This window comes from Stenella coeruleoalba (assembly GCF_951394435.1).
Source record: "Stenella coeruleoalba genome assembly, chromosome: 6".
Lineage (NCBI taxonomy): Eukaryota > Metazoa > Chordata > Mammalia > Artiodactyla > Delphinidae > Stenella > Stenella coeruleoalba.
In genome coordinates, this window is record NC_137151.1 from 68,391,628 (window position 1) to 68,416,601 (window position 24,974).

The 24,974-nt window shown below is 42.5% G+C and overlaps 1 protein-coding gene across 1 annotated transcript in view; it reads left to right on the forward strand.

Annotated features, from left to right (window-relative positions):
- The first annotated feature begins 508 nt into the window (after positions 1-508).
- The window catches only part of RAPGEF4 (Rap guanine nucleotide exchange factor 4), a 318,083-nt gene continuing 293,617 nt past the window's right edge, over positions 509-24,974 (forward strand). The window contains exon 1 of the mRNA XM_079923817.1: positions 509-825. Within this exon, the coding sequence (XP_079779943.1) occupies positions 761-825 (65 nt within the window). The 5' untranslated portion in view covers positions 509-760. The remainder of the gene's footprint in view (positions 826-24,974) is intronic.

A 24,974-nucleotide genomic window follows, 5' to 3' on the forward strand; every position in this document is an offset into this window, starting at 1 on the left:
CCAAGCAAGTTCAAGGTTCAAGGCCAGCGACTTCGGTCTGTCAAACCCTCAGTCACCACTGGTCACCATTCTGGCTCATTGGCCTCCCCTTTGGGCTTCCAACCATGCCTGCACTGCCCCTCCGTTCCATCCCAGCCCTTCCTCACCCTTGAGGGGGAAACTAATTCCACAACTCAGAGACCACTGTGGGCGTCCCCAGCCCAAGCCAAGATAGCCCTCCTCTCCATCCCTTTGGAAAGGGGAAACAGCAAAGGTGAGCAAGAAACCGCCAGCAGGTTTTGACAGCTGCAGAGGGAAACTAATGGGTTTCTAAGGAAACAGAGAGGCAGCAGCCATTTTAGTGGCATTTGCTGTATGAAAAATACATAGACACTGACACCCGTCCCCCCACCCCCACCCGCGGCGCCTTCCCCCCTCCACGCTTCAGAGGCCCCGAGGTGAGGGGTGGGGCTCAGGTCTCCCCGAGACGCAGCAGCCACCAGTCGCAGGTGGCCTGCCACCCGGGGTCGCCCCCAAGCCCCCTCCCTGAAGCGGGCGGGACCACGGGACTCCCCACCCCCGGGCGCCGCAGTGCAGCGCGGTCCCCGCGTCCCGCCCCTCGGGTCCCCCGCCCTCGCCGGCCCCCAGCCCGGCAGGCCGCTGGGCGCGAGGCGGGCCAGGAGGAGCGGGTCCGCGCGGCGGGCGAGGCGGAGACGAGGCGGCGGCAGAGCGAGCGCGGGAGGTCGCCGCAGCCGGGGGACGCCGCGCGCCGCTGCCCATCATGGTCGCTGCGCACGCTGCCCATTCTTCCTCCTCCGCCGAGTGGATCGCCTGCCTGGATAAAAGGTAGCCGGGGAAGGGCCCCCGCCGGGCCGGGCTCTGCGCGCTGCCCCTGCCCGGAGACGGCTGCAGGGACGCCCGCCGGGGCCGCGGGACGAGGGTCCCCGAGCGGGGAGGGAGCGAAGGGTCCGCACCCGGGACCAGGGGACGCAGATCCCGGTCTCTCATGGGGCTCCCCGTGCACGAGATTCTCACACGTGGTGGAGAAATTGCGGCGCAGTGGGGGAAGCCCCAGCCCCGCCAGTACCCCCCTCCCGCCCCTCCTTCACGGTCTCCTTGCCCCCCGCGACTCCCGGCTCCGCGCTCGGGTCGGGGTTTATTTTCCTTGGCATCACAGGGCAGAAGAATAGATTCCTACCTTCATCTGGCTGTTCAGACCCTCAGGGGTAAATAAGTTTTAAGGAGGGTGGGAGGAAAGGCAGGTGCAGAGTAACGTGCTTTTTTTTTTGTTCCTGAAAGCCAAGGGTGAAGGACCCAGTGGAGATGTCTAGTGCCTTCTGAAAATTTCAGCTTCTGCCCCCGCAGTCGCTTGCCCAAGGTCTGTGTTAGGAAGGTCACGCGGGAGACTGCTTTCGTCTTAATACCCTGCCTCTCGGGAAGAGACCCTTACTCTAAAAATTTAAAAACATAAAGCGTTGTAACTCCCGGCGACAGCCCTGTGTTAAGGAGGGTGCTGTGTGTAACAGCGGACTGCAGTTGTTTCCAGGCTCTGATAGCATAATTTTCTGTTTGTCCAGATTGTGGGTTTAGCAGTAAACATTACACAGTATGTTAGCAATTATAGTTTATTACCCTGATTAAAAGGTGATGCATCTGAACTTTTAAGAACTGGGTAAGAAATCTTGCAGAGTGAACTGCCTCTGATTTTCGAGTTTGATGCAGCAGGGCAGTGATTCATGTCCTGCAGCTATCTGCATGACATCTCTATTTGCATTTGTGTGAAATATTTTGCGCTCTGCCATATTGAAATTTTTACACTTAGCAGATTCGTAACCAGATCAAACTTGAAAATCTTAAGCGTGACCTGCTCTACATAATTTACTATTATAGGCCTTTGTTGAAAAAAAATAAGTAATTTGAGAAAAGCTAAACGTGGCTCATTTGAATAGCTTAATATACCTGAGAAATAATTTTTACTTTCAATTACCACACAGTAGCAAGATTTTTGGCAGGCAGTGCCCTGTTTACGTCTAAGATGATAGTGCTAATACTAGAAGAGTCGCATGCAATAAATAGTAAGAGAATTGAAGTGATGGTTATTATGAGGATGTTATTCCTCATACAGAATTATGTAGAGGAACTAAGAGCATGAATAAGTGAAGAGCCTGCTAATGTGATAAGTAATCTAAATTTAATAGCTTAGGAAAGGGCTTCCCTGGTGGCGCAGTGGTTGAGAGTCCGCCTGCCGATGTAGGGGACACGGGTTCGTGCCCCGGTCCGGGAAGATCCCACATGCCGCGGAGCGGCTGGGCCCGTGAGCCGTGGCCGCTGAGCCTGCGCGTCCGGAGCCTGTGCTCCGCAACAGGACAGGCCACAACAGTGAGAGGCCCGCGTACCGCAAAAAAAAAAATAAATAAATAAATAAAAGTTTAGGAAAGATGAATTATCAAAGAAGAGGAAATCAAGTTCTTGTACTTATAAATAGTACTGCTATCCTCATGAGTGAATTTTTCAGATAATAGACTGCATATTTCTATTTGCAGAAATTCTTGGCATGCCATTTTTTGAACAGTTAGTAATTCACAGGCAGCCCTTTAGTCAATAAATACTTACAGCAAAAATCTTAGAGCAGAACTAACTCTAACACAAGCTAACACAAGGTAACGAACACATTTCTTTTCATAATGTGTATTTGCCCAAACGTTTTTGTTTGGAATGGATTTTTAGAACGTAGTGCCACAATCTAATCTAATACTATAATTCATAATGGGGAGAAACCTCCGGGGGTGGAGTTGGGGGTGGAATCCTCCATAGATACTGAACCTAGCATTCCTGGAGTTCAGGAGAGTAGACAGATCAATAAATTAAGAGTTTTAAGCCCAGAGCTGTCACCAGTCACAAGTTCTGATCTTGGACATGTCACTTTTATTTCCTTGAGTGTCTGAAAAATGAGGATAACACTGTCTTACCAAGGATTAGTGGGCCAAATGAAAAAAAAATTATCATGAAAGTAATTTGAAAACTGTGGAGTGCCACGTGAGCATATTATTTTGTAGTTTTAAGGGAACCTTGCATTTTCCACAGTGTCGGTGCTAGAATTCCTTTGAAGGAGAGTTTAGAAGTGGCAGTCTCATTGTAAGAGGGCCTTGAGGTACTTGTTTTGAAGTTGCGTTTTTACTTAGATTGTTAACTTTTTAGGGGAGAAGGAAGATTAAGGGTGCTGGTAGAAGTTGGCTGGGGAAGGCCGCTGAAGTCATTCCTTTTGGGACACTGCCCTCGATATTTCTGAGAAATGCAGTCTTGATGCTCTGTTCCCAGGCACTGTGTTGAGCACTGGGAAGCAGGAAAAGAAAGATGAGCGTTGCTTATTGAATGAGGGGGTGGGCGGGTAGGGGTGGGACAGCTACATAAACAACTAACCACAATGCAACCATAAGTGCTTTAATGGAGATGTAGGAGATGCTTCGGGAATGCAGAGGAGAGAGTCTTCAGCTCTGCCAGGTATGCGTCCCACAGGTTCCTGCCTGGTCCGTGGAGGTCGAGGGGAACTTTATCAGGCAGAGAATTCTGGGAGCAATGTGAACAAAGACACACAGCTGTGGCATATAAATATGCTCATTTCTTCTCAACCACAAATTCCTCTTGTAATCAAATCAAGAACATAGGAACATATACTCTATTTTTCTAAAACTCCTGATTATGGACATTTTCAAGCACACACATAAACAAAGAGGAATCCTTGATGTCCTATTTGGAGAAATGATGCTGGGACCTTTTCCACAGCTGGGAAATGTAGTTTAGATATTTGTATCATGCAAGTGTCATGGACAACTAGAAAAAGAGCAACTGAGGGGTTGAAAATAAAAAGGGGAGGTAAAGTAGAAAGTCTGCAGGAGTAAAGATGTATGTAACGAATGTTGAAACAAATTTAAAAAAATAAGGAAAATAATCCCATAGAAATGTTCGTTAAGTGTGCCTAGGAAGTTGTCATAGACAGGCAATGCTATATAAGCTTGCATGTGGGGAGGTGGGTTAAAGGTATGCAGATATGTGGATTAGGGTGAAGAAAGAAAACCCAAAGCTTTTTATGTATCAAGCATCCAAGTTCTTGGACTATGGTGGGACCCAGAAGGTGAGAGTGTACAAATACTAATTATAAAATCAGAAAGACATTGAACATTCGGATGGATAAAAATACACTGAAAAAAGTCTCAACAGACAATATTGTTAAAGTAAAACAAGCTGGGCTTCCCTGGTGGCGCAGTGGTTGAGAGTCCGCCTGCCGATGCAGGGGACACGGGTTCGTGCCCCGGTCCGGGAAGATCCCACATGCCACAGAGCGGCTGGGCCCGTGAGCCATGGCTGCCGAGCCTGCGCGTCCAGAGCCTGTGCTCCGCAGCGGAAGAGGCCACAACAGGGAAAGGCCCACATATCGCAAAAAAAAACCCCAAAAAACCCCCAAAGTTAGTACTACCTCATTGATCTTACAATTTTTTTCTGAGCAGGGATGGTAACTAGAAATGTATTACATAGTACCCCGCTATTTGGGATGTAAAATGCCTTTTTAAAAAATGTGTTGACCATTTTTTTTAACATTAGTGAAAAGATTTTTTCCATAAGATTTTAAGTTTTGCCATTTGTGAATTTAAGAACCATTATAGGTCATAATTCTCATGGTTGGTAAAGGAGTGTTATGAAGGGACCACTCATATTCACAATACATATAGTGAATTGTTGCCACTATTCATCACTCTGGGGCAGGAGTTGGCAAACTGTGGCCAATGGGCCAGATCAAGCCGCTTGCCTGTGTGTCTCCTGAGCTAAGAATGGTTTTTACATTTCTGAATGGTTGGAAATAAACCCCAAGAAGATTAATCTTTTGTGACCCATGAAATTTATATGAAATTCAAATGTCAATGTCCATAAGCACAGTTTTATTGGAACACAGCCACTCTCATCTGCTTAAGTATTGTCTACGGCTGCTTTCACACTACAATGGCAGGAGACTGTGTGGCCCACAGAGTTTAAAGTATTTACTATGTGGATCTTTGAAGAAAAAGTTTGCCATCCCCTTTTACAGGTGAAAGAATCTACGTAAGCCATTGACAGAGAAACCACTGGGGTTGAAAGTTGTCTTTGTCTGGGAAGGAGCTCACAATGTTTGGCTTCTTGTTCTTCAGTTAGAAGTATGGTGTCAAGGGAGGTCCTTGGCTGACTGGGTGGTTTGGGGACCACTGGTGATGACAGACCCAAGCAGAAAATGAAGTTAACATGAGATGGATGTGTAGAAAAGTTGTCATCTTTAAAAACAGCCAAGGAATTTAAAAATTATTAATGTTTCTAAAAATGCCCCTTACATAGTGTCTTTGCATCTGATTTGATCCCCAAATAGATACTGAGTTAGCTATTTTTGACTGGGTTGAATGAGAGTGAAAGAAATCAAGGAACAAACTTGTTAAAAACCAGAATGCTTCATAGCAGACATGTGAAAGAGGATGACTCAGATATCAAAGAAGCATCAGATGTGGTCCCAGCCTTGAGGAATATAGAAGATCAAAGAAGCACGCAGAGCAGAAGGCTATCACTGGGGAAGGCTGATGTCTGTCTACCCAGGCAGGTCCCAAGGGGTGACATTACCCAGGGTTCAGGACTAGTCTTACAATCTTGGAATGCTGACTTGTCAGCACATCAAGAATTAATACATTTTTTCAGGGACAGATACATAGGCACCAAACTCTCAGAGCCTGTAAAAAGCAGAAAGACAGTTCAGTAGTTTGAAAATAACATCAGAGAAGTGGATACTGACATCCTTTGGCTAATGTATTCCTTCTCTGGGCAAGCTGTATGGAAATCCAATTGTTATTAGAAGGCCATGTTATGCATTTACAATGAGAAGCAAAGCTCCAGGAGATCAGGACACTTATAACTTCTGGCCAGCTCATTCTCTTCCTTGAGTGACAGAGCCCGGGAACTGAATTGTAATCAGAAGATAATTCAGGGGATCCTTCAGGACAGTTTGGCCGTCACCTCTTCCGGTTAGAGGACCATTCCATGTGCTCTCATAGCACGCTTTGTCCAACAATGTAATAGCACAAGTCAGACTTCATTGCAATTGCCTATTGACTCCGTTTTGTGTGTCACTTGATGTATTGCTGTGTTGTATTGTAGTCATCATTTTATCTCCAGCTTCAGTGCAGCTCCCTGATTGTAGAAAGTGCTTATGGGATCAGGGTGAGATGGCCAGAGGCATCCTCCTCCTCAAGGATGGAGTAGCGTCTGCCACCATGAGGGCAAGTCCTCGCACTGGCCCCCTTTGCCTTGGAAAGGGCTTGAGTGGGCACCAGCGTCTGCCTCTGCTGTTCCTTCTTCATTTTCATGGCTGATGTGAATACTTTTTAAGAAATGACATGGCATAGCTCTATTCTAATTTTTATTTCTAAAAGTTTATTATGGAAAATTTCAAAATACACAAAGAGAAGAGAGAAGAGTATAATAATTCTCTTGTCCCACCCCCTCCCCCTCCAAGAGTCATCAGCTCACATCCAATCTTGTTTTATTCATACCCCCACTTGTCCCCCACCACTTCCAGGACTATTTTGTTGCAAGTCCCTTTTAGTATTATTTTCTCTGTAAATATTTCCATATATATCTCTAAAAGCTAGGACTCAATAAAAAATACCATTGTCATACATTTAAAAATGTGACATTAATTCCCTAATATGATCAAATATCTGGAGTTCAAATTTCCCCATTTATCTCATAACTTTTCTTCTTTTCTTTTTGCAGTCTGTTTCTGTTAGGATCCAAATAAGTTGTATTTAGTTGATATATCTCTAGGTCTTTTTTAAATCTCTGGATTCTCCCTCTAGCTCTCTCTTTTTCTTCCTTGTAATAAATTTGTTGAAGAAACAGGTTTGGTTTTTTTTTTTTTTGGTTGCGTTGGGTCTTTGTTGCTGTGCAGGCTTTTCTCTAATTGCGGCTAGCGGGGGCTACTCCTAGTTGTGGTGCACGGGCTTCTCATTGCCGTGGCTTCTCTTGTTGTGGAGCACGGGGTCTAGGTGCGCAGGCTTCAGTAGCTGTGGCACGCGGGCTCAGTAGTTGTGGCTCGCAGGCTCTAGAGCTCAGGCTCAATACTTGTGGCACACGGGCTCAGTTGCTCCGTGACATGTGGGATCTTCCCTGACCAGGGATCGAACCCGTGTCCCCTGCATTGGCAGGTGGATTATTAAACACTGCGCTACCAAGGGAACTCCCAAAACAGGTATACTTTTACTGTCTGAATTTTAGTGTCTTTTAATATGTCCCTTTGTCCCCTGTATTTCCTTTTTTTTTTTTTTTTTTTTTTTTTTGCGGTACGCGGGCCTCTCACTGTTGTGGCCTCTCCCATTGCGGAGCACAGGCTCCGGACACGCAGGCTCAGCGGCCATGCCTCACGGGCCCAGCCGCTCCACAGCATATGGGATCTTCCCAGACTGGGGCGAACCTGTGTCCCCTGCATCGGCAGGTGGACTCTTAACCACTGCGCCACCAGGGAAGTCCTCCTTTTTTTAAAATTAATTTCTTAATTTATTTTTATTTTTGGCTGCGTTGGGTCTTCATTGCTGGGCGTGGGCTTTCTCTAGTTGCGGTGAGTGGGGGCTACTCTTTGTTGCAGTGCTCGAGCTTCTTATTGAGGTGGCTTCTCTTGTTGTGGAGCATGGGCTCGTGGAGCACGGGCTGTAGGTGCATGGGCTTCAGTAGTTGTGGCACGTGGGCTCAGTAGTTGTGGCTCACGGGCTCTAGAACACAGGCTCAGTAGTTGCAGCACATGGGCTTAGTTGCTCCACGGCATGTGGGATCTTCCGGGACCAGGGTTCGACCCGTGACCCCTGCATTGGCAGGCAGATTCTTAACCACTGTGCCACCAGGGAAGTCCCTGTCCCCTGTATTTCCTGTAAATTGATATTTAGATCTAGAGCTTGATTGGATTTAGATACGATTTTTTGGCAACAATCCTTCTCAGAAGTGTTACTTGCATTATGAGTTACAGAATGTCAAGTGGTCTCTTTTTGTGATGTTAGCAATATACTGTTTTTAAACTTTAATACTTTCAAGTTTAAAAGTAAAGATACTTGCCACTATCTTATCTACAACTTCTCGAGGGACATCTCATTGTAGCTCCAAAACATGGGAGCGCGACATACGTGTGGAGCAATTAGAGGACAACACACCCTAATATGTAACCAGGGTTAAATTCTGTGGTGCGGGTTCTACCGGTCCTTTCAGGATTTTAGGAAAGGAAAGGTTCAGCCAGAGCTGGACTCCCTCAGATGAGAGGCACATGGGGGATGGTGTGCTCGCAGAGCAATGGGCCTGAGAGAAAGGTACTTGGTCCGTCACACTCTTGATCCTGCAGCCTGGTCTCCTGGACACAGCCTGGGAGCCCAAAAGAGTCATCAGAGGAAGAGTGGTGCTCAGCAAAGCAAATTCTGCCTCACTGTCTTAGTTTGGGTTCCCCAAAATGGACTTCAGTCTCCTCCAATGAGGGCAGGATTGGAAGATCCCTTTTAGTTTGAATTTCCTATGAGTTTATAAGATTTCATAGCCCTTCCAGAGTAGCTGCTTATCTTGTTCCAACTCCCCAACCCCAAGGTAGCTAGTTTTTCTTTAGTCAGATTTAGATCCATTGTTATGCACTTGAACAGTGACAACGAAGAGTGAATTTTCCCTCTAGTACCTTCAATTCACAGTTGAGGGAATGGGAGAGGAGAGACTGTCTTGGGAATACTGAGAGACTGAGGGAAGAGAAAGGGGATGCAACTAATTGGGTGGCGAGGGTGACAGGGAAAGACCCAGCCAAACATACGAAAGCAAACCATCTGACTGGCTGGAGTGGAGGCACCGGGGTACCGTGTTTACTCAGCTGCATCCATGTGCATTGCTTGCTTCCCCTGTGTGAACAGAAAGATCAAGCTCGATTACTACCCTCTTTTCTCTTTGTGCACACTATTCCTTGGAGCGCCAACCCATTTCCTGTGCTTTAGCTGAGCAGGTTACTTATACTCAGTGTCCTTGGTTTATCTTCTAGACCAGATGCATTTCTGTCTCTCTGTTGGATATTCCCACATCAAATATTCCATTAATATTGGGCGCAGACATGGTTTTCCTTCATCTCCCTTTGCTAGAGAGGTAAGAAAAACAAAATACTTATCTTCCCAGCCTCCCTAGAGGTTAGGTACCCACGTGATACACTTCTGGCCAATAAGACACAGCAAAAGTCTGCTAGAGGCTTCTAGGATAGTTTTTGCCTTACTGATGAAAGATACAGATGTACTTGACACTCCTTTGTTCTCTTCCTTCTGCGTGGAATTACTACCTAAAGCCTGGGCCTGTGGCAACCATATTGTAATCCCAGAAGGAAGGGCCAGGTTCTGACTTTGTTCAGCTTCTGAATAGATCAATAGTTGCCTACCTTCAGCTTTTTTGTTGTCAAGAAAAACACACCCTATTTCTAGAAACCACTCTTTGTTAAGTTTTCTATCATTTGCTGTCAAAACTATCCTTAACCTAACAAGTTGATACTCAGCTTGTCTAAAACTGACTTCATCTTCCTTAACTTCCTTTGCCATTAGTTCCTCCTCCTTACTTTCCTGTTTTATTAATGACACTACCACTCTCATTCTCAAAACTACGCATCCCCTTTGTCTTCCCTTTCCCATGTCCCTTGTTGTACCCAACCAGTCACCAGTTCTTCTCTTGGCCTTTGTATTCTGCTGCTTTGTTTTAGGGCCTTATCATCTGGATCTGGATCTTTTCATTGTTTCTTATCCAATCTGGAAAGCATGATATTTTCAAATCAACTTTGTTGTAGCATCTGCCAGACCTGGATTCAAATTCTGCCACTTCCAACCCTTTAGCCATGTGATCTTGGTGAAGTTATTAATCTTTCTGAACCTCTGTTTACAAAGCATCAAATGAGACTACAAATACATACTGTAGGGGCTGTGTTGAGATCTGTGGGCTAATACAAGTGTAGCTGCATGCTCTTCTCTAGGTAGAAAGCATAGTGTAGGCGTTAAGAGTTTGGGAGCCAGACTGTTTTGTTTCAAATTCCAGTGTTTTTTTTTTGCTGTACGCGGGCCTCTCACTGTTGTGGCCTCTCCTGTTGCGGAGCACAGGCTCCGGATGCGCAGGCTCAGCGGCCATGGCTCACGGGCCCAGCCGCTCCGCGGCATGTGGGATCTTCCCGGACCGGGGCACGAACCCGTGTGCCCTGCATCGGCAGGCGGACTCTCAACCACTGCGCCACCAGGGAAGCTCCAAATTCCAGTTTTGATTTTATTAATGGTGTAACTTTGGGAAAGTTATTCAGTTTTAGTAGTTGTTTTGTAGATTCCTGAGGATTGTTTATCTAGACAATCTTATTGTCTGTGAATACTGGCAGTTTTACTTATTCTTTCTGATCTTTATGTCTTGTATTATGTATTTTTCTTGCTTTACTGCCTTGGCTAGGATTGCCAGGACAAAGTTGAACACAATGGGTGAGAATGGACTTCCTTGAACCAGGAAACATTTCTTTTTTCTCTATTTCCCCTATTTTTAAAAGAGTGGTGTAATATTGGTGTTATTTCCTCTTATAATGTTTTATAGATATCTTCTGACCAGGAGTAGTCTTTGTGGGAAGTTTTTTGGTGACAAATTCAATCTCTTTAATACATAGAAGACCACTCAGGCTTTCTGTTTCTTCTGTGTCAGTTCTAATAAGTTGTTTCAAGGAATTTGTCCATTCATCTAAGTTATCAAATTTATTGGCATAGAATTGTCCCTAGTATTCTCTTATTATCCTTTTAATGTCCTTAGGATATATAGTGATGTTTCCTCCTTCATCTCTTATATTAGTAATTTTTGTTTGCTCTCTTTTTTTCTTGACTGGGCTTGCTAGGAGCTTCTGAATTTGTTAATCTTTTAAAAGAACCAATTTTTAGTTGATTTTCTCTATTGTTTGAGAAATTCAATGATTTGTGCTTTTTTTACCCCATTTATCCTACTAGCTTTGGGTTTAACTTGCTCTCTTTTTCTGGCTTCTTAAAAAGGAAACTTAGATAATTTTAAACTTTTCTTCTTTTCTAACATGAGCATTAAAGCTATGATTTTTTCATGGTCAGCTCAAAAAAGGAAGCACAGTTATTTCATTATTCAGTATTTATAAAAAAAAATTATTTCTGCCAGAGAAGAACAATTAATCAAGCTATTAGTATGCTAAGTAAGCATATTAAATAGGATGATACTGGGACCTGTTGACTTCTTCAACCTCATGGAGAAGATACTGTGCAGCATGATGAACAATATCCCAACAGTGAATTCAGCAATGGGTTTCATAGGGCTCTCAATATATCTTGACAGCATAATGCCAAAGGGACACTGAAAGAGAGTATTTCTCCTGGGGGCCAATATAATATACAGATGTTTTCATTGTTTAATTTAATCCTGAGATAGATTTTAGGCTGTTTTAGAAACAGATGGATTACTTCTCTTTCAGAAAATTTTCCATAAATACTGTTTTTTCACATCTAAGCTGCTGATAATTAATAAAATTGGGTAGCAATGACTTGAAGTCATATTTTTCGATAGATACCTGGAGTGCTACTGTTCTGTATTGTTGGGTAGATGAAGAGTTATATGACTTTGGACTTAGCCAAACGTGGAGGGAAATTCCATCCTCATTTGATAGCCAAGCAAGACTATATGTCTTAATGGTGGTCCAGCCCTTGCCTGTGAAATTGTGGGGGCAAGGGTGTATTCTCAAAGAGGAATGTTGGTGCCTCTCTACGCACAAATGGTGGTCAAGAGCCTGGCCCCTATAATTGTTGCCATAGAAACTAAGGAACATGTGTTAATTGCACTGAAGCATTCTTTTTTTTAATTTTTTTTAATTTTTTATTTTTTATTGCACTGAAGCATTCTTAAAATGAGTAGTATAATTTTCTGAAAACCCTTTTATGGAATAAAATTGTAAGATCTAGGCATATTAAATAGAATGACTTGCTCAATAGGATTATTACCTATAAATTGGTTGAAAGTTCAAGAACCTCTCTTTTAATTAAATGGGGAAGTACTTTTTAAAGGCCCTTAGAAAAGGCTTAATTGTTAGAGATGCTGAAAACAAATAGAAGAGACCTTTGATAGGAAGTAGACATCGCTTGGAACTTGATAATTTGATTCTTGATACTGTATATGACATTTCAATTCTGTTTAAACCTCAGATGAAGGCATTAATGTCTTGCCTCGTGTTCGGGCTCTGGCAGCCTTATTCTTCTACTTATTGATTGGCTACTTATTGAACATGTTACAGAAAAGTTGAGTTCTTAAATCTTATATGTTTTCTTTATAAACTCTTTAAACAAACCTGAGATATAAGAAAGTTCTGTCTCTCGGGTCCCTTGCCGAGACTACTTTTGTCACTCCTCTACCTTTCTCTTTCTCCCTGTGTCACACCCCTTTCCTCCTTCCTCAACCCAAATGTGCTGTAAGAAAAGGATATGATCTGAGTCCTTTCCTTTCCTACTGTTCATTCATTCGTTCAGAGATTTTACTCTTCACTTTCCATGTGCCAGACATTCTTGCTGGGGGTAGGTTATTAAGAAAAACTGACGTGGATCCCGACCTCATGAATTTACACATGAGTTGGGAAGACATTAATTAATTCAGTCAGTCCTTCAAAAAACTATTTGTTGAGTACCTACTGTGTGCTGGATACTGTTCCAGGTGATAAGGAATACAGTGGTGAACGAAACAGGAGAAGTTAGGTGGTAAAAAAGACTATGAGGCCAAAGGTAAGAGGATATGGAGTGATGGAGTCAGGGAACAGACACATCTATACTACAGTGTCAGGTAGTGATAAGACTAATGAAGGAAAACAAAGTAGAGAACAGGGGAAGAAATTGAGGGATGGTGGTGTTTTAGGGAGGGTAGGCAGGTTTCTGAAGAAGTCAAATATGATCAAAGACCTTGAATGAACTGAGAGACCATCCAGTATGCATTTACATCAGTGTAATCCATGCTTTACTAAATAGGTGGTTGAGGTATTTTAGAGAACATGGGTCAGGTAGTGCCTGTGATGAGGACAGAGGCTGAATACGTGTGGTAGTGCCCTTTTGTTTGGTTACAAGGCCTTATTTTGAGAAAATACCTGTAAGATAATAGAAAAAATATATATGTATATTGATTTCTGTTCCCTGTTCCTGGCACTGAGCTCCTAAAACTCTTGTCATTTCCTAAGTGATAAAACCACCAGGAGCATCTATTGTCCTAATGTTTGTCTCTGACCTTGTTCCTGATGCAGGGCTCCTGAAACCCTAGTAAATTTCTAAGTGATCAAAGTACTAAGAACGTCTTTTGTTCTACTGATGCAACTCTGGGTGGGCTTCTAGACGGCTCCTGGATGGGGTCTGGTCACCAGAAAGACCAAGCCATGATTAGAAGCTTAGAATTTTCAGCCCTACCCACCCGCATCCTCCAGGGAGGGGAGAGGGGCTGGAAATGGATTTAATAATTGATCATGGCTATGTTAGGAAGCCTCCACAAAATCCCAATAGTAGGGGGTTCAAAGAGCTTCCAAGTCGGTGAACACATCCACAGCCGGGAGCATGACACACCCCAACTCCATAGGGACAGAAGCTTCTGTACTCGGGACCTTCCAGACCTCACCCTCTGTATCTCTTCATCTGTCTGTTCATCTATATCCTTTATCATATTCTTTAATAAACTGATAAATGTAAGTAAGTGTTTCCCTGAGTTCTGTGAGTTCCTCTAGCTAACTAATCGAACCTGAGGAGAGGGTAGTTGGAACCTCTGATGTATAGCTTGATTGGTTAAAAACACAAGTGATAACCTGAGTTTGCCACTGGAATCTGGAATAGGGGTGAGGGGTGCAGCCTTGGGGGACCGAGCCCTTTACCTGTGAGATCTGATGCTATCTCCGGGTAGATAGTGTCGGAACGGAGTTAAATTGTAGGACACCAGCTGGTATCAGAGACTTGCTTGCTGTTTTGGTGAACTCCCCTACCACGTTGGGTGAGCAGAACTGTCAGAAGTGAAGCGTTCTGTGTGAGTAGTAAAGGAGACTCAGAGGAGAGAAACACGGTAGGGAAGAAGGAACAAAGCTGAGTTTTTCATTTATAGTACCTAGAGCATATTATTGCTTTTGTGGTAATAGACAAAGGTAATTTCAGAAAATGGTGAAAAGGGTAAATTCTGAAATTTTGGTTTATCCTTCAAATATTGTTACTTAAAAATATTTAAAATGCTGTTCATTTAGGTCTTCATTATACTAATTTTTTTTTTTTTTTTTTGCGGTACGCGGGCCTCTCACTGTTGTGGCCTCTCCCGTTGCGGAGCACAGGCTCCGGACGCGCAGGCTCAGTGGCCATGGCTTACGGGCCCAGCCACTCCGCGGCATGTGGGATCTTCCCGGACCGGGGCACAAACCCGCGTCCCCTGCATTGGCAGGCGGACTCTCAACCACTGCGCCACCAGGGAAGCCCTCATTATACTAATTTTTGAGAAAAAAGAAAGCTATCTCTAGAGAATTGATGAGCACCATACAGATCAGGAAATGTACTATCATTTAAATGAGTTTCGAAAGATACTGTGTATATGGTTTTGCCCATGGATGCTGATGGCTGACTGATAGTGATGTCAACATCCCCATCCTACTGATGCACTTTTGGGTTTCATAGTTAGCCAGTTTAGTTTTATCAGTGATGAATTTGTCTGGTACCTCTGTGGGGTCAGTGTTCTCTTAAGACAAGCCTCTCAGAGCAAGAAAATGGTCCTGAAAACCTATAAACTCTAGCAATTTTTCATGTTGAGGATTTGTTCACTCTCTTAAACAACTTTTCTATCATTATACTACCATCTGCCTTTTGATAATGTTTTGTATTGAATTCTTATATTTTCCTCATCAACTAATTAGATGATATGGCAATATAAATTTTTTCATGTCAAAAACTGAAGACAGCTTGAGAGTAGTTAAGTGTCTGTGTTGATGTTAAGGTAGTTGCATGCAGCAGACTCATTGTAAAATCTTCCTTGGTGGTACTTGAAGATCTGATTTGTGAGAGTTAGAGCTTTCTAATCAGTAACCAAGTTTTACATTTTATTTACGGAAAATAATTGAAATACTTAGACTAGGAATCCCTATTTAATTATCCAGGTCATCAGAGCATACATGGGAAGCCCCCTATTGATACAAAAATGTGCAATTACAGAGAATACTGACGGGACCATATAATAAGGCGGCTTCATCTATAGGGCAGATCTCCGAAGCATGGCCAGACTTAGAGGCCAACTGGTTGACTGGGAATAGAGGACAGTTTTATTGTGCTCTTTCATCTTCTGTACGCTATCAGCTTGTGAATGCACCTTATCTTTTCCTCAGTTGAATTTTCCATTATCTTTATTGTTTTGCTTCATACCTTTTCAGCACTTCATGGGATATTTATCTTAACAACTTTAGAGGCTCATTTTAGAATTCAACATTCAACAGATTATGGATATTAAAGTTCATTTAAAAAACACCTGTTGGGGCTTCCCCGGTGGCGCAGTGGTTGGGAGTCCGCCTGCCGATGCAGGGAACGCGGGTTCGTGCCCCGCCCGGTTCGGGAGGATCCCACGTGCCGCGGAGCGGCTGGGCCCGTGAGCCATGGCCGCTGAGCCTGCGCGTCCGGAGCCTGTGCTCCGCAACGGGAGAGGCCACAGCAGTGAGAGGCCCGTGTACCGCAAAAAAACAAACAAACAAAAAAAAACACCTGTTGTATTTAGGTGGTTAGTATGTTTTTGGCCTCTATCATTAGAAGTAGCTAAAATAGCCACAGGAGAAACAATGACACTGCCCCTCAGAGAAGCTTACAGAAATCAAAAGTGGACATTACTTAAGCCTGATGTTGTTTGGGGTTACCTGAAAGAGAATCATAAAGTAGTCAAATTGCAAAATGGAAATAATTTAAAAATTTGTATATCTTATTCATCACTTTTAGGGAAAGAGTATAGGTATTAGGGAGACGTGAGAGTGAACAGTAATAAAGTAAAACAATAGGATGGAATGATTTTTTAAATGCTGGGAAATTATCTAAAGGGAGCGTCTCTTCTTTCCATTTTATTTTGGCTAACCTTGGTTTTCTTTTATTTATTTACTTACTATTGATTTTTACCTGCCTGTAAAGAATTTTGCAGCCAAATTCTGCCACCGAAGAATGCCTCTGCAAATAGAATAGCATTTGAATTTCTTTCTTTTGAATCGGGACAAGCAGCACAGGCATAAAATTGATTTTATGCGCTGACCTTTACTTACAATTATATAGCAGAAACTTCATCAACAGGAGTTTTATCTTGTAGGACTTCTATTGAATGAATTAAAAGAGATTTTAAAAAGTGAAGGGTGAGTAATAAAGGAAATTATAGGAGAAAAGAAAAACATGAAAAAGTCCCACTGTTGTTTAGATGCTAAAGCAGACATCGGAGACAGCAGCACGACTCCTTGGTGTGACACGTGAGCAGTTGCTCTCACCACGTCCTCTTCTCTCCTTTGGTTTGTGAGAGCAGTTGCTGACTTGCAGCTGAGAGCTGACAGTAGGCACACACACCCTGCTTCTTTTTGAGAGTGTTACAAGTTGACACGTATTGACACGTCTTTCTCCTTCCCAGAGGGAATGACAGGAGCTTATGAAAGGTAATGAACTGTGATTTGAAGTACATTTTAATTGGGGGTAAATCAAAGCATTTCTGGCTTATAATTATTAATTTATTTCTGCAAACCCTATCACCAGGAATAAATGGTCATAAAATTTTAGCGTGTTTTCCCTACAGTATTTTTGGTATGAGTATTTTTTAAACCTGTTTGAGCTCATACTTTAAGATTTCATGCCTCTTAAAATTAACCTTATAGGATGATCATTTTCCTAGATTATTAAAAATTCTTTGTAAATGTAATTTTTATTGGCTGAAAGCATATGGATCATACGGCATACGTTTTTTCTTATTGTTGGACTATTAAGACATATAAAAATGATCGTTGCTGTTATCAGTGATGCCATCACCTTTTATATTCAGTTTTTCCTTTGTCTTAGATTACTTCCTTAGGATAGAGATATCCATAGTACTAAAATTAGTTAATGTGTGTGAAGAGGTTTAAGAGCTTTGATACATATCTTCAAATTACTTTTCATGAAGACGGTAAGATAGCTGCTATTATCTGTATTTTACAAATAAGGAAACTGAGGTTTAGAAAAGTTAAATTATCCGTCCAGGGTCACAAGGCTGGTAAGTGCCAGGGACCAAGTTGGGATGAAACCCCATTGCCTTTCCACTATAATGGTGTTTCAAGTATGTTCCTTGTAATGTTCATAGACAGCGCAAGGAAAAAAAAGGCTCATGATAGAAAATGTGGGAAATGTTATTTCTGTCTTCTTTTTTTTTTTTTAACCATCTTTATTGGAGTATAATTGCTTTACAATGTTGTGTTAGTTTCTGCTGTACAACAAAATGAATCAGCCATATGTATACATATGTCCCCATATCCCCTCCCTCTTGCATCTCCCTCCCACCCTCCCTCTCCCACCCCTCTAAGTGGTCACAAAGCACCAAACTGATCTCCCTGTGTATTTGTGTCTTCTAACTGAGCCCGAATCCCAGCACACCTCCTCAGGGCATACCATTTCCCAACTATTTTGGCCAATTACATGTTTTCTAAATTATAATAACCTCAAATTACCCAGAGTTCTGAAAACCTGCTGAAACAAAGTTGATCAGACTGCTCTGTTTTAGAACACAAGATTAATTTCCGGATATACAACAATAAACAAATGGCTGAAAGCCAAACAGGATAGTTATTTACAGTGAGTCTTCAGTTACTCAGCATCATAGAGAAGTTAATTTCAAATTGAATTGGAATAAATCTCAAGTTTATCCCAATGAATCCTCCAAACTTGGCGTAAGTTAGTAATTCTGGTGGAAATGGTATTTAATGGTATTTATAAGCGGTATTTAATATAACTCCTTTTCTAAAGTATTCTGAGTATCATTTTCCTTTTACTTAATGATTGAGGCTCAATGTATTGAACATGTTAGCATCCTGTATTATAATATGGCGATTCTGAAGTACGTGGATTATGCTTCAATACCAAATGCCCCAGTGTTGCTTTGTTTTTCTTTTTTTAAAGTTCTGCCTTTTTATGTTTTAGTTGCCTGACTCTTCCCTACCGCCCAGAAGCTGTCACTCCTTGCTTGCTGCCCTCTAGGTGTCTGTCCCGTCTCCTTCCCTTGCACAAACATAGTATCCTGCTTCTGATCCTTTGGACTTAGAATCCAGGTTAACCAAGTTTATTGGAGCTGTATGTATAAGATGAGTGCATACATTTTGCTCCCAAGGTTTTCTCTTCTGAGTAAAGTGTACGAATTTCAGAGTTTTAGTATTTTTAGGCCCCCATTTTGGTTATACAAAGCCTTTTAAACTTAGCTGCTACATGATCTCACGTCTATGATTTTGTTTTAAACTGAGATTTCCAGATAAATATCCTCTGAATAGCTGAGGAATTAAGGTAATGAAGTAATTCCTTTAATCAACACATATTTATTGAATCCTTAGGAAACACTTTCTAGGTGCCTGGGATTCTTCAGTGAGCAAAACAGAAGAGCCCCGCTCTCATATAGCTTATATTCTAACAGTGGAAATAGGTAAAAAAAAAAAAAAAAAAAAAAAAAAAAAACTGTAAACATGAACTAAATTATATGTTATGTTTGGAGGTAATATGTTATGGAAAAAAACAATAACAGCAAAAAAAGAAAATAGAGCCCAGTGAGAGATCAAGTGTGCTAGTGGGGGTGGTGTAGATTGTAGTAGTTCATAGGTTGGTTAGAATATGGTTTACTGGAAAAGTGTGATTTTAGCAAAGAGGTAAGGGAGTTAACCAAGCGTATGTTTAGGGTAAGAACATCCCAGCAATGGGAGCAGCCAGCGCAAAGGTCCTGGTGGGGTGCACGTGTGGATTGCTCCAGGAACAGTAAGGAGGCTACTGTGGGTAAAATGAAGTGAGCCAAGGAAAGAGTAGGGAAGTCAGAGAATGAGGGTAGATTATGTAGGAACTGGGCAGCTATTATAAAGGGCTTGGCTTTTACTTTGAATCAAATAGGGAGCCACTGAAGGGTTTAGAGCAGAGGAATGACACAACCCTATTTGCATTTTCACAAGATCACTGTGATAGCAATGTTAAGAAGATGCTCTGGGGGATGGGGCAATGATAGAAGAAGGGAGACTTTTACTAGGAAGCTCTTGCAGTAATCCAGGTGAAAGATGATGGGGGTTTGGATTAGAGTGACAGCAGTGGAAATGATGAGAAGAGGCAGGATACATTTTGGAGGTAGAACCAATAGAACTTGCTCATGAATTGAAGGTGGGAATGTGCGAGAAAGAGGAGTAAGGGATAAATCTAAGGTTTGGGCGATTGGAAGGGTGGTGGGGCCATCTGTTGTGATGGGGAAGGCTATAGGTAGGGCAAGTTTGAAGGGAAAGAGGAGTGCAGTTTTGGACATTTGGAGTTTGAGAAGTCTATTAGACATTCAGTTGGAGATGTTGAGTAGGAAATTGGATATGTGACTCGAGTTTGGAAGAGTGGTCTGAGCTGGAGACAGAAATTTGGGAATCATTAATACATAGATGGTACTTAAAGCCATGAGATTGGAGAACATCAAGGAAGTGACTGTTAAAGAGAAGAGGACCAACAATTAAGTCCTGCCATCTTCCAACAAGAGTTCAAGGGGAGGGGCCGTCAAAAGAAGCTGTGTAGGAGTGACTAATGAGGTAGGAGGAAAACAAGGGAACGTGGAATGTGTCTTGAAAAGCAAGTGGAGACGTTTCCAAATATTCCTGTAGATCATGAAAAAACATCGGGAAAAAGAAAGACCACAATCTGGGTTTGCATTTGAAGTTTTATATTTTATAGATGACATGGCTAATAGGTCTACTTTTCCAGCCTGGTTAGCAGTTGAGTGAGTTGCACACTCTGTGCCAGCCAGTTCTTGGAATGTTGTTTTGAGTAAGACAGCAGGACTGAAAACAAAAATAAAATATCTCACACACAAGGTGCAGGGCAAATGCATAGCCTGTGGCTTAGACTAGTATGAGATCATCCACCTAAAATATAGGCGAATGGCAAAGTCCAGGTAAGGAAAGATGAAAAATCATGGTATAGAGGTGTGGAGGACAAGTGGTAGGATAACATGAATGCAATTATGAAAACACAGGGTGTTATTTTTCAGAAACAGTTGGAGAAAAGGGCAGGGAGTCAACGTCACCATGATAAATACTGAACAGCAAGGGAGCAAACTATCACAGCTGAGGCATGCGGGCTGCTGTGAAACCCAGAAGTGATGTTATCAATAAAGCCAGAGTTGGGAAGTGATTAACAAATAAACAACGTATGGCACATTGGTTGCCATGTCCCTGGAAACATCTCCTCTCTGGAGATGGTGTGCCTCTGTAAATGAGTTTCTGGCTGGTGCACATTTGCTTTTGATACCTATGGCTTTTGTGAAATTGTAACTACCCCGTTACAAATGCTGCTAAAAAGACAACTATAAAGTTCTGGTTCTGGACAAATGGACTCAATTCTCCTTATTTCTCCCACTACGTGCAACTATAAACCCTGGACATTATATATAAAAAAAAAAAACAGGAAAAGACTCTGCATGGTGGAGAGAAGGCAGATTGGCTTGGGGTCTCTCTGTCTGAAGAATCACATAGTGGTGTGTTCCTTGAGTTTTCTTTTTGCCTCGTGTATCCCAGACTGGGTGCTGGAGGAGACAGTGTTCCAGAGATGCCAGTCAGCACAGACAAAAATTATGCCGCAAGAAACGCCTGCTGTCTCCAGGGTAAGAAAGGGGGTAGCTCAGTAAGACAGAAAACTTTTAGATAAGAACTGCTCTACTTCAAACAGACACCACAGAAAAAACTGCGGGCTTAGTCCCACTCCTATCAGCAAAGATCAAGTGTGGAGTCTGCACTTTCACTCGTGCCCGACCGTGATGAAGCGGCTCTTCCCACCTAGATTTTGAAGTAGTTATCCTAAAAATGCTTCCGTGAGCAATTATGAACATACTGGTAAAAACAGAATATCTAAGCAAAGAAATAGAAAGCCTTAGCAGAGAAATATAAGAAATAAAGAAGACCCAAATGGAAATCTGAGAACTGAAAAATATCCTAACTGAAATTAAAAACTCAGTGGATGGCTTGACAACAGAGTGGGTAAGACAGAGGAAAGAATCAGTGAACTCAGAGAGAGAACAATATAAATTACCCAATTTGAACAACAGAGAGAAAATAGACTGAAAAAAACCCAGAGACTCAGGGGTCTGTGGCAGTATAACAGAAGATCTAACACGCGTGTCCCTTAGACTATTGGAAGGAGAGGAGAAAGAGAATGGTGCTGAAAAATTGCTAGGAGAAATAATGGCTGAATATTTACCAAATTTGGCCAAAGAAATAAACCTACCAATTCAAGAAGCTGAGTGAACCCCAACCAGGGTAAACCCAAAGAAATCCATGCCAAGTTAATCAAACTTCTGAAAACTAAAGACAAAGAAAAAAAAAATTACTTAGAAGCAGCAAGAGGGAAAGGATACCTTACCTATAGGGGGAAAACAGAATGACAATGGATTTCTCCTGGAGCCCAGAATGAAGTGAAACAACATTTTTCGGGTGCTGAAAGAAAAGAACTGTCAACCCAGATTCTGTATTCAGTGAAAATAACCTTCAGGAATGAAGGGGAAATCCAGACATTCTCAGAAAAAGGAAAACTAGGATTGTCAACAGCAGACCTACTCTGAAAAACTGGCTAAAGGAAGTTGAGAAAAAAAGGAATCTTGGAATCTCAGGAGGGAAGAAGAACAATAGAAAGAGTAAAAATATTAGGCCCAGGAGAAAAGTGATTGAGTTAAAGCTGCCTAACCTGAAAACAGAAATGCACGAGGAGATCAGTGGATACTAGGATGGTAACTCTCAATGCAAGTGCCCTGCTGTTTCCACTGTCTATACAAAACATGCTGCTTTTTCCTATGTACCGGAATCTCATCTTTTACAGAAGCCATCCAAAGATACTCTTGCACTACCCACTTAGGGTATAGGAGTGAGGTTAAATGATGAGTGTGTACGGTCCCTTCTGTTTCCTGTCTTATATCCAGCAGGAATATAAGGGAGGAGTAGGACTCCTCCTTTTTCAGCCGCCCCACATGCAGACTCACCTACTGAGGTATAGACTACCCTCACCTTGGCTTCCCCTGTTTCTTCTTCCAGACTGTGGGGTGGGTGGTACCTTAATCACTGACGACTACACTCTTTACGGAGTCCCGAAAGTGGTTAAAAAATGTGCTTTGGTCAAGGGACCTCCCTTCCACTCAGCCCTCATTCTCACTCTGTCACTTCAGCTGATAATTATTAATTATTAACGAGCTGGGATTTTTGGAATTCCGGAGGCTGAATTTGTCTGTAGAAAGAGGCCTTCTCTCTGGGATGGGGGCTCCACTTGTCCCCCATTAGAAACAGTAGACAGAAGAAGAGGTGGCCAATAATGGACACTCCCAGCTGGCGAGCGACACCTCCGTCTCCCCCTGGCTTCAGGCTTCCAACATCCCTACCTTGTATTTGGACCATATCACCATCTAACACAAGATCATAGATGGGAATCTCTTGATGTAAACTGGGCAGTGGACATCTTTGCCTGTGCATTGGTCCACTGTCTTAGTTGATGTGCAGATAGAGAAAGGACAAGTGGACCAGTGACAAAACCTTGGCTCTGCACCTGGGAGGCCTGTGCTCTGAGTGACTGAGGGATACACAGCGAGATAACACTGTGCCTGTGAGACCATGGAGGCCAGTGTGCTGAATGTCAGTGTTTCCTTCTAGTTAGTAAAGAAGGAAATGCTTTAACTTATTTTTTTGAAACCAAGGTCTCCCAGAGGAGAGAAAGAAATTAATTTTTGAAAGGGTTCTTTATAAAGCCTTTGTGCTATGCATACGAATCCATTCACCTTATGTCGAGTAATGCACTATGTGTGACCCTAATGCCCGGGGTTCATTCTTGCAAAGGGGACAGAGAGCATGCTTGGGACCCAGACACGGAACGAGTAGTCAGAGAAGTGTTTAGCATATTGTCATACGTGGTATGAAGGGCTACATCAGGCTCTGAGAACATAAACAGGGGTCCTGAGTCTGGGAAATCAGATCAGATTTCCCCAGAGTAGGTGGCATGAAAGTAGTAAAGAGAAGCAGGAGTAGATGAGAGAACAGCAGAGGGTCATATGTATTCAATACATTTGAGTATCGTCTCGTCCAGGTGATGTATTCCCTGCTCTTGAGAATCCCCCATTTATCCAGGAATACATAAATTGAGAATTGATTATTTTGACTCAGTGACATATAGATTAGGAAAAAATGACCCATAAATTTCTATGGCTAGATAATACAGGCAGATCTTTTGAAGGAATTTGTAATAAATAATTAATGTTGACTATCCCAGTTTTATGTAATGAAAATATTATCTAGTTTGTCCTTTTTCTTAAACCTTTTTTTTTGTTGTTGGTATATGTTACAAAATCTTAAGTGTATACATTCATGTCTTTTTTTGGTGTTTTTTGATCATGCTAAGAAAGAAACTCTGTACACAAATTAATGGAAATACCACTCAAATTGTAAAAAGCAATAGTAACTACCATTACATGGTTCAGGTCTTTTCTTATTCACCCTTAAGCACACTTTCTCTCCTTACATACTTACTCCACAAGATTTTACTTGTGCCAAGTAAAATTTTATTTGGTGGTTGAATAAACGTGCAACCTGCAGAAGTACATTCCAAAAATCCTACATTCCTACATAGGTTGGTGAATTCCCTGCTTTTATTTTGTTTGGTATTTCAGTGGAAATTCAGTCAAATAGTAGATGTGATCTTATCTGTCCAATAAAAGGGCAAGAGTGAGTACAGATCCTGTGAGATACAGCTGGAAGTCTTCACTTTGGATTCCTGAGGAAAGGACCTTAATTTAAGAGCATCCCTGGCTGAACGTAGGAAAGTATTGACCTGACCTTTTTGTGGGGACTCTTTTAGAGAGTCATGCTCTGTGATGCGTGGACACGGGATCTGTCTAAGGTGCCTCTTCCTTGGTCATGGAGGCCAACAAAAGGCTTATTATCTGTCTAGAGTGTTTTTTGTTTGGTGGAAGAAGCAAATTGGCGCCAGGCAAAGAGTTGGAGCTGGCACTGGACGATGGCCTGTGAATTTGCCCTAATGGGGAATTTCTTTGTGACCACATATTCATTTCCTCCAGCTGCTGTAGCAAATTAAAACAAACTGGGTGGCTTAAAACAGTAGACATTTATCATCTTACAATTCTGGAGGTTAGTAGTCCAAAATCAGGTGTCAGCATGGCCGCGCTCCCTCTAAAGGCTCTGGGGGATGTTCCTTCCTTGCTTCTTTCTAATGGTTGCCAGCAGTCCTCTGCCTCCATCAGAACATGGTCTTTCCTCTGTGTCTGTCTCTGTGCATCCTTTCCTCTTCTTATAAGTTCACCAATAACATTGGATTTAGGGCCCACCCTAGTTCAGTATGACCTCATCTTAACTAATTCCATCTCCAAAGATACTATTTCCAAAAAAGTCACAGTCTGAGTTCTGGTGGGTGTGAATTTTTGAGATACACTCTTCAACCTGGTATAGACAGTGATAGAAAAACTCAGGAAAGAAGTGACCTGTTCCATTTGCCTGAACTATTTTGAAGACCTCTGTTTAATATTCTATAAATCTAACATCTGTTTCACTTGTATAAGGAGAGAGAGAACCAAGGTGATCTTTTTGTGCCCAGTGCCTTGCCATCTCTCAGATACAGAGGATCCAGATCAACAGATCAACATGGCCCCGGGGAGGCTGGTAGTGAGATGAAAATGTTTAGCCCATGTTGAGTATGCAGCGCTGA